This window comes from Aptenodytes forsteri, unplaced genomic scaffold (genome assembly GCF_000699145.1).
Source record: "Aptenodytes forsteri isolate BGI_AS27 unplaced genomic scaffold, ASM69914v1 Scaffold255, whole genome shotgun sequence".
Lineage (NCBI taxonomy): Eukaryota > Metazoa > Chordata > Aves > Sphenisciformes > Spheniscidae > Aptenodytes > Aptenodytes forsteri.
In genome coordinates this window covers 3,711,179-3,720,916 of record NW_008794888.1, presented here as the reverse complement: position 1 = coordinate 3,720,916, position 9,738 = coordinate 3,711,179, and the positions used below count along the sequence as shown (strand labels likewise).

At 47.6% G+C, this 9,738-nt stretch overlaps 1 protein-coding gene across 1 annotated transcript in view; it reads left to right on the top strand.

The window, feature by feature from the left end:
• The first annotated feature begins 422 nt into the window (after positions 1–422).
• The window catches only part of LOC103895356 (unconventional myosin-X-like), an 83,656-nt gene continuing 74,340 nt past the window's right edge, over positions 423–9,738 (top strand). Inside the window, exons 1-3 of the mRNA XM_009274915.1 lie at positions 423–443; positions 2,117–2,215; positions 8,315–8,473. Coding sequence (XP_009273190.1) covers positions 423–443; positions 2,117–2,215; positions 8,315–8,473 — 279 coding nt within the window. The remainder of the gene's footprint in view (positions 444–2,116; positions 2,216–8,314; positions 8,474–9,738) is intronic.

Sequence of the window (9,738 nt, the reverse complement as noted above, 5' to 3'; positions counted from 1 at the left end):
CAGGGATAGACCATGTAGGGTTCTGTGAGCATGGCACACTCCTAATGCTGGTGTGTGTGTGTACTTGTGTGCATGCCATGGCATCGGGGTGCAGTGTGTGTGGGAGGGTGCAGGCCTGGCTCCTGATTAAACTGCACTTGCCTGCAGGCTCTTATCTATGTGCTCCTGGGTTACTGGTGTCTGAAGGCATTGAAATGCACTATTGGGAATGAGAGTTAACAATAAGTGTATTGAAAGTGTAAGAAAAGGTTTTCTTTCATCCCACTGTTGGGAACTCCAGACACAACTTTGCTGTTTTGTGACTTTGCTCTTGATACCATGATGGTAGTAGGAGCCTTTGGTGAAAATAGCACAAAGATCTTTTGCTAACACATGTTGCTGTTCATATGTTCGTGCAGAATTGTCAGAATGTGATTTGGGAAATGGATGATTTCTCAACAGCAGTGTCTTGCCCAAATGTCTCAGGACACTTTGTCTTGAGCATCAAGAGTTTCAGAAAATGTAAGAGGGTGTAATGAAGAGCTCTAATATAGTTCCTCAAAATCTGTATTCAATGCATTGCTTACCAGCTCTCTGGGATCTTCAAACTCGAATCTGCACCATAAGAAAACATTTCTTCCTATTGCTATGGCTCACTGGCCCTAAGGGTGATCTTTGCACACCATCCTTGGGTTTAGGTACTGACCAGATGCACTGGTGCTTTTCATTCACTTGGTGAGGGGAAATTAATCTGCTTGCTGTGGAAACTCTAGAGCAGAACACAGCAGCAAAAGTAGAATTATGTAGGCTTTTTAAAATGTCATTAAAACCGGTTCCTTTATTGGGAGGACTGGAGGTTGGCCAATAGACATATCTTCTACAGTAAGGAAAATCCAGGGTACTAAAATGTTTAAAGTGACTAAAGTAGTTTAAAAAAACCCAAACACCTAAACTAAAATAAATCATTAAAGATAGAATTAGTGTTCCACATTCTGGATAATGTAATACAGAAATACTATTGCATCTCTTCAAACATAATAAGCCTATAAGCAAAGAGCTAATGGTGCTGACGGGTTTAAGAGGATAGGAAGGGCTTTTATAATCAATAACTTAGGGGCAGAAAACAAATTAGGAAGAAAGTAGGTCTATGAATCAATGAAAAGCAGGATGGCTTTAACATTACTCAACAGTTCAGCACTTTGGCTTTTTCTCAATAACTTATCTAAGCAGAGTTTGTGATTTCTATGGAAAGACATGGAACAGATAAGTTTGCAATAACTGAAACGCAGTGTGACGGTATGCCTAATTCTGCCTAATTGCAGGTCATGCTCTCCCTGATTTGCCTTCCTGCTCCTGCTCTTTCCCTTGTGCCAGGTCCCATAGTCAGGCAAGGGCAGAAGAGGCCAATCCAGCAAACTGATTTCCCCTGCACTTTCTTGGTGGGTGAGCGATGAGATCTGCTTGCCCTGCAGATCCCTGCATATGTGTTACCAGAAGTCTGCCTTTGTGCTTAGGGTTGTCTTGAGAGACACTGAGCAATTTAAGATCTTGTAGTGTGTGTGAAACCGTATATACATCAGGGCCATCATATGTACATCAGTGTATATATACATCAGAGAAGCACTCAAGTCATGTCATTTACGCAAGGAAGCTCTTGCAAGAGAGGCAGACAAAGCTCTGTGAAGTCCACTTAGCTGTTGCTGATAATTTCTGGAAGCATTTTGACTTATGATGATGTGTGGGTATATGAAATTGTAAACATGCTTTATTTACATTTTCTATTATTATAGCATGACTTTTAATGACCAGCTATTCTAAGTTTGAAAATATTTAGACAGTCGAACCCACTATTCTGCATGTTTGTATCTTTCCATGACTCTTTCTGTAAAAATTGATGTTTCCTTACAATGGTTTCCGCATGAAGCTGATTAAAGCTGCTTTTTCTTCCTCTCATGTTACGTTAAAAAAATCAAAACTAGTTTCTCTGAAAATGTAAGTAGGACTTGCTTAAGAATGTTAAGCAGCTGTAGCTTGGAAGTAGCCTCTGAATACCGCAGCTTTTCTTGGGTGTTGCACCCTGTGTGCAGATCTCGCAAGCTCCAGTTCTTTCTAATGGGAGGTCTTCTGTTTTTTGCAGGGTGCCAGGGTATGGCTGCGGGAGCAGGACCAGCTGCAGCCATGCACGGTTGGCTCGTGTGCCGATGGAAACGTGCTCTTCACCTCAGATTATGGCACGGTAAGTGAAGTTTGCATGAGGCTGTAGCCTATGCCAACTTGCACGATGGACTTCTTGGTCTTGCATGACCTTCATGCTAAAAGGACAGGTATCAACTGAAATGCTGCAATTCTGCCTGAAAAGTGACCCGGCTCTGTTACAAGCCATGCCAAAGGCCTAACAAAGGCTAAAAAGAGAAGACTGTTCTCTTTCTTCTGTTCACTTGTCTGCCCACCTCACTTTGCTTTGTTTTTCTTGTGCCATCTTTGAAGGAGTTGCATTAACAGACTAGCAAAACCATTACATTGGCAAAATGCTCCTAGGAAGGAGGCGGCTCCACCAACCAAGCAGCCCTTTCTGCCAGGACATGCTTCTTGCAAGCTGTGCTGCTGTAAGAGCTGTTGTGCTCACCACTGTCGGCTTCAGCAGCTTTTGCCATCAGCCCCTTTGGGTCAGGGGCACATGGAAGTGAGCTCCCCACGTCAGTGCAGCAGCTGTGCACAGGACAGTTCAGCAAGGCAGCTGAGCTCCTCTGAGAGCAGAGCTTTCTGCCAGCGATAGGGAACAAGCCTCTTTCCTGTCTTATTTCCAGCCCTGTGCTCCTTGTGGTTCCCTGGCGTGCCTGCTGCAGTGCTCGTGGAGTAATATTGGTAGGAAGGGACCTCTGGGGATCATCCAAGTCCTCAGTGAGTCAGCTCGGCTCCCTAACCCTGGGAAAACTATTCACTGCCTTCACTGGGGTTCTTAGAGAGTCAGACTGGTGCCTGGGTTGGGAGAAGGATGAGGAAATGGGCAGGACTGTGCCCTCCAGCAGTGAGCAATTAGACCTGCTCAGCTGTTTTGGTGAACTGTGCTCCCCAGGCAGCTGCTTTGTTACAGGAAATTGGACTTTTTTTTTTTCAGCCTCTTACCTGGCAAACAAAGGAGGGCATGGGGTGGGGGGTGGGGTGGAGAAAGGGGATTTAAGACTCCAGCTTGTGGAGAGTCAGTGGTAGGACTGTCATATTTCTGTCTTGCTTTGACAGGGCTAGGTTTCAAATCATCATTCCTTTTTAAAGAGCCTGATTTGTTTCTCAGACAGAAACTCATCTAGCAGACACATAGATTTTTCTGTCATCTGATTAGTCTTTTAAATCCTTTCTTGAGGAGTTGCCTCGTTTTGGGAGTGCTGTATAGTCACTAACTCATTTTAAGAGATCACGGGGGCGTTCATCACAGGTAATGCTGCAGCCTGTGGAGGGTGAACAAATGGCGAGTACTTCTGTGACTCTCCCAGACCTGCTCCTGTCTCTTCTGATATGCTGATGTGGCCTTGGAAAATCTTCCAAACCCACCTGGCACCTCTGAAAGGACACCAGAAATCCCACCACAGAGCCAGCTGAGTGGGTGCACCCACTGCCAGCCTGTGTCCGTGCTAGAAAATGTGCACAGGATAATGCTGGGTGGAGTCACAGGTATTAAAAAGGCTGGATTTGGGTTTTTTTCCTCCATGAAAGAAGCCGCCACTAGGCTGAAGGAGCATGTGCTTTATGGCTTATGCAGAAAAAGCACATGGTGATCATTCAAGGGCTTGCTTTATTCAGTGCCCTCCACAATAGCTGTCCTATGTGCTTCCCTCGCCTGCCACCTTCATTGCTTGATAACTGTAGGAGGGACTGGCTGTCTTACGCCGGGTGAAAGCTCAGATGAAAACATCTTCGTTTTACTTTGGGCTGGATGGTTCAGTTGATCCCTCTGATATTAGGATCCCTAAATCTAGTATCCTCATGTTTGCTGTGGCCCAGCATCCCTGCAGCTCTTGCAGCTCTGAGGTAAGAAGTCCCGTCTTATGCTTCAGGGCTTTTGCCATTTGTTTTCACTTCCTTAAAAACACCTCAAGCAACAAATCCATCAGAAATGTGACTTCCTAGGAGGAAAGGGGGAGCCGACACTTATGAAACACAAGATTGGAAACCACAGTCCAGACAGACCAGCCGAATGCTTTGTGGATAAACATAACTTAGATGCTGAGTGGGAGCTTTGCTCCTGTGCTCAGGGTTGCACTAATGGATGGATCTGAGGTTGAGGAGGAATCATTTCTCCCCTGCTCAGTTTGGCTTTGTTGGCAATCCTCATCTTGGCTTGTCTGCCAGCCACGTTTTGCTTTATCCCTGGCCATTGCAGGGGCTTAGAGAGAGTCCTGCTCATTTTGTTCTGACCGTGGGCTAAATCTGAGACAATTAGCTAATCACTGGGGAGAAAGTAGAAAACATTGGCTGTGTTGTGAGGTACCTGTGTAGTATTTGATGGCTTGTTTGTATTTAGACTGAAAGCTGATGGTTTTTCTTCCCAAGTAATAAAGAGCTGCTTATTAACACCTATAACTTTCTGTTTAAGTATTAACTTGTTGGAAAAGAGATATTCCAGAGGCAGCTCTGCTGAGAGATCAGTTTGTCTGTGTTCTCACTTGCTTCAGGCAAAATCAGCCATCATATTCAGCTCAATACTGCTAGCTGCTGAAGCCAGCCTGGCTCACCTTACCTGGAGCAGGATGGTGGGGAGGATTTTCCTCCAAACTGCTCTGCTGGCAGATTGCTGGAGGGGTCCAGAAGCGAGCAGTAGGGTAACAAGAGCCTCTTTACTTGGGTGGCTGGAGGTGGGAAAGGGCCTGGCTGTCCTGGATCAGTGCAGTACCTTGCAAGCTCAGAGGGTGGAGGGTCATCATGTCTGGGTCATGTTTGTATCTCAAACCTCAGAGCTCCTCAGGGAAAGGCCCTTTGGCACAATCTTGGGAACAAAAAAACCCACCGCCTGTCTATCTCTAGGACCCTGGATGATCCCTGCAGCCTGTTGGTGATACAGAGACTGGAAACTTGTCTCTACCCCGGAGGGCAGAGGACAGATTAAAAGACAACTCTCTTCCAGTTAGGGAAGGCCTGAAACCTCTCCTCCATGCTACAGGTACCTTCCAGGGGCACAGAGACCTCCCCTCCCAAATCTCAGTGGGGCTGGAGGCCCCAGCCTCTGCCTGAGGAAGGGTGAGCTGCTAGGAGTGCAGTGATGGGCAAGGGTATTCGGTGAATCTCCCCAGCCTCAGGGACAGACAGGTGACATCTTGGCCTCGGGTGTCAACGTGGCATCAGTCCGCTCCTCCAGGGAGTATATTTCACCTATGCAGTGTTTCTGTCTGGAGGGTACCAGAGCCAATGCCCCTCTCATCCACCTTTGCTGCAGTCTCACCAGAGCACCTGCTTAACTCCTTGAGGATCTTGGACCAGATTTTTTTTTTTTAGGGAGGGATGACTGAATAACCCTACTCAGGAGGCTCAAGACAGGTTTAACAAGTGATGAACTAGTCCCTGCTAATCATTTACTCTTGTATTTAGGCCCCCTGTTGCTCTTCAGGGTCCCATCCTGTATTGTCTACAAGAGCAAGTAAACAAGCTCTGACCCATCACAGTTATTTTTCATGCATAGCAGCCTCTTGGCACAAGTGTTGCCAACCACCTGGTATCTTTTGGGACACTTGTCCACCCAGCTTTTTCCCTAGGCATTTTCTTCATGTTTCTCTTTTGGCCCAAGTGGCCACAAGTGCTGACAATGCAGTGGTAAATGAGTAAGTGCCCAGCAGATGTAAGGAAAGATCACATCATACCATTTTGGACTTGTCCCCTTCCAAAATTTGTCCAAGTCAGCGGAGAAAAGAGAGCCAGGGTGGTTTGCTGCCTCATGGTTTGAAAGTGCTGTAGTGGTTTTGCTCCTGACAGTCCAGCTCATGTTGTGCATTTGCAGCTTGTACTCTCCCCTGAATTTAGTTGTCCTGTTCTCCTTCTTGCTCCCTCAGTTCTCTTGTGGAAGTGCCTGAGGTCTCTGCTCTGAAGAAAAAAAAAAAAATTGATGTGGGTTTTTTTGGGCCATGCTTACAGAGTGGTCCTGCTGCTGCTGGCAGTCATACCTCTCTGATACCCAGCTGCAGAAGTGGTGTGGAGATGACCAGGGATGCCTGGAGAGAGCCTGTGTGCTGGAGTGGACTATTCATGAATATGAACTATGTATTTTTGAAAGCCCCTTGGCTGGTGAGAAAATCGGGCTGTGGGGCAGTCTCCCAGTGGAAGAGACCAAGTCCTTGTCACATCAGGTGTGACTGGGCGGACCTGGGGCAAACACATCTGGGGAAGTGAGCCTGCTTCTCCTCTCCAGCTCCTTCCAGGAACAGAGCTGTTTCTTCAATGGTGCAGGTCTCTGCTCTGAAGAAAAAAAAAAAATTGATGTGGGTTTTTTTGGGCCATGCTTACAGAGTGGGGATCCTGCTGCTGGCAGTCATACCTCTCTGATACCCAGCTGCAGAAGTGGTGTGGAGATGACCAGGGATGCCTGGAGAGAGCCTGTGTGCTGGAGTGGACTATTCATGAATATGAACTATGTATTTTTGAAAGCCCCTTGGCTGGTGAGAAAATCGGGCTGTGGGGCAGTCTCCCAGTGGAAGAGACCAAGTCCTTGTCACATCAGGTGTGACTGGGCAGACCTGGGGCACACACATCTGGGGAAGTGAGCCTGCTTCTCCTCTCCAGCTCCTTCCAGGAACAGAGCTGTTTCTTCAATGGTGCATGCTTTTGCAGGCATTGTGAGGGTCTTGTAAAGGGATCCTGCGCAAGGTTATTCCTTTCCCATACTGGCAAGGGTGCATGCTCAGAGCTGAGAAGGGGTGCTCGCTGGGCACCTGCAATGCGCTGCAGCAGTGAACTCCCTGCAGGGGACTTGCAAGGGTGGCTTGCTGGAGGGGGCAGGGTGACCTCATTCTGTCTTCAGCCTGCAGCTGCGTGGCTGGCCTCTCCCTAGCAGTTAACAGCAGCCTCAGGACTCCAGGAAAGCAGGCAGAAGAAACCAGTTAGATCAACGCTATAGATCATGGGCTCATTCTCTGTGGGGTCAGTCAGTTTCTTGGTGGCACCTGGGAGGGCTCAGAAGCAGGAATGGAAATGAGGTAGAGACCAGAGCCCCAGAAGGGAAGGAAAAGCCCGTTTCTTTGGAAGGGTTACTGCGGGCCAGTTTGCTTCTCCAGGCTGCCTGTATGAAGTCTCCCATCTGTCTGTCTTGGGTCTTACCATCTAGCACAGCTTGGGATGCTGGGTGGGAGATGGCACACGGTTGAATCCAAGAGTGGGAAGCAACTGAAATAACTTTTGTGAAATGCCAGCATCGTGCTTGAGGAGGAGGAAAGGAGGGCTGGGATGTGGCTATGGTGGAGGGGAACAGTCACATAATCTCAGCTGTGGTGAAAGGGGGTGAAGAAGATGACCCAATAGCTGACGTGTGGGTTATTGAGGAGGAGGAAGCTCTAGCAGGAACAAGGATGCAGCAATTGAGGCAAGAAGAGTGCAACTGCATAGAGAGAGAAGTGGGCACTTCCCAGAGCAGTGATAGAAGTTAATAGCTGTCACTGTACGAACACTTTGAAAGCTGCATCATATACGTACATGCCAGCATGCACACAGGGTGCCACTACTTTGTTTGGCTTCTCATCTGCTATTCTTTCCTTTGCTCTTGACATGACAACCTCTCCCAGACACTCTCTGGCTGCTCCTAGGGCCAAACCTGGAAAGCGCCTCTCCCAGACACTCTCTGGCTGCTCCTATGGAGAGTGCAGGGCCAAACCTGGAAAGCAAATAAGCTTTGCCTCAACCTCCCCACAGTCAGAGATACGATCCCGCCTGTGTTTTTGTGAAAGACTGTTCCTGGTCTCTTGGGAGCAGCTACCACCATTATTGACAGTTATGAGCGCAGTGTGTAATACCTGTCTGGCCTGGTGTACCTGGAAGCTGGTGCCCTGCTCCTGCTAAGGGCACTTCAGTAAAAATCAAGTAACCTTGCATTGATCTGTCCCTGTCAGTAGTGAAGGTGAGAGAGTGACTCTGTAGCAAAGGAAGGGAGTGTGCTGTATGATTTCTGGCCAGAGAGCTCAAATAGGTAGGAACAGGAACAGAGGAACGACTATAAAAAGAGGGAGCAGATCTATGCCTTATTCATTTCCTTTTCCAGTGCTGAAGTACAAAGCTGTGGAAAAGGGCATGTTTCTGGGAGGAAATCAGACCATGTGCCCAGGTGTCATGCGCTTATTTGTCCTTCTTCCCATTCTTCCAGGTATTCCAGTACCCCAAGGCCTCCCTTTCCAGAGAAAAGGTCTTGCCAATGCACCAGACCAGCGTTGATGGGGTAGAAGACATGTCCATGTTGGGAGATCTGCATGAAGCTGCCATCCTGCTTAACCTGCACCAGCGCTACCAACAGGGTAACATCTACGTAAGTGCTCAAGCTGGGCCACATCCTTCTGGCTAACGACTTTTGTTTAGCCTTGGGGCTGCCACTTTGAATGTGAAATACTGATTTTTAGCATTGTTTCCTGAGCATTGTTTCATGTGGATAAAAAGGGAGGTTTTTTCTGCCTTGTCAGCTCTATCAGCCCTGTGAGATCCTACCCCTACTAGAGGGGAGACCTCTTTGCATCTATAGAAGAACTTCCAAAACACGAACATTCACCTCTAGACTTTGTGGTAATTGTGCAGCTCTGTATCCTCCATGACCATCCGTGTTTTACAAGCCAGCGCTCATGTTCCCCAGATTCCCCACTATTACTGTTCAGAGGTTTATATGGCCAAGCAGACTGGAAAGTACAGTGTACATATGTTGTTGTTGAGTATCCCTCCTGATCTGGATAAAGCTACTGCTCGACAAAACTAGGAAAGCAAACCTGTTGCCTAATTCTTCTGCTTTTACATGCAGTTGTGCCTTTTTTGAGTTGCTCTGCTCTCCTTGCACAGATGAATACTCAAAGCATCTCCTGATTTCCCTCTCGGGCCCTCAGGAAGGAGGCAGGCGTCGGGAAAGGAATTGTGAGGAAAAGCGCACCTGGGATGAGGCATCCCTGGAGTGCTGGTATGGCAGCGTGCTCTGCTGAGACTTGGAGAGGACTAGGAGGATATATTACAAAGACTGCCTTACCTTGCTTTACTCTTACCTTGCTTGTCCATGCTATGTGCACCCAGAGTTTTTCAGATTATGACAGGAAAAATGTAAATCTGTGTTGCATAGCAACTGTTACCACGGCAACCAAACCATATGCACCTGGATTCCAGGAAATGATCAATAAAGTGACCCTGTTTCTGAACCATCTCCTGCACCGGGATGCAGAGGAGACTGCAAATTCTCTTTTTTTGTTGCTGTAGACCCCCTTGTCTGTTGTCTATCAACATAGCCTTGTGACCCTGTGGCAGTACCACGTGCACACCACTCTTTTGATGGCCCTTCATAGAATCATAGAATCATAGAATCATTGAGGTTGGAAAGGACCTCTAAGATCATCGAGTCCAACCGTCAACCCAACACCACCATGCCCACTAAACCATGTCCCTAAGCGCCTCATCTACCCGTCTTTTAAATACCTCGAGGGATGGGGACTCCACCACTTCCCTGGGCAGCCTGTTCCAATGTTTCACCACTCTTTCAGTAAAGAAATTTTTCCTCCCGTCCAGTCTAAACCTCCCCTGGCACAACTTGAGGCTGTTTCC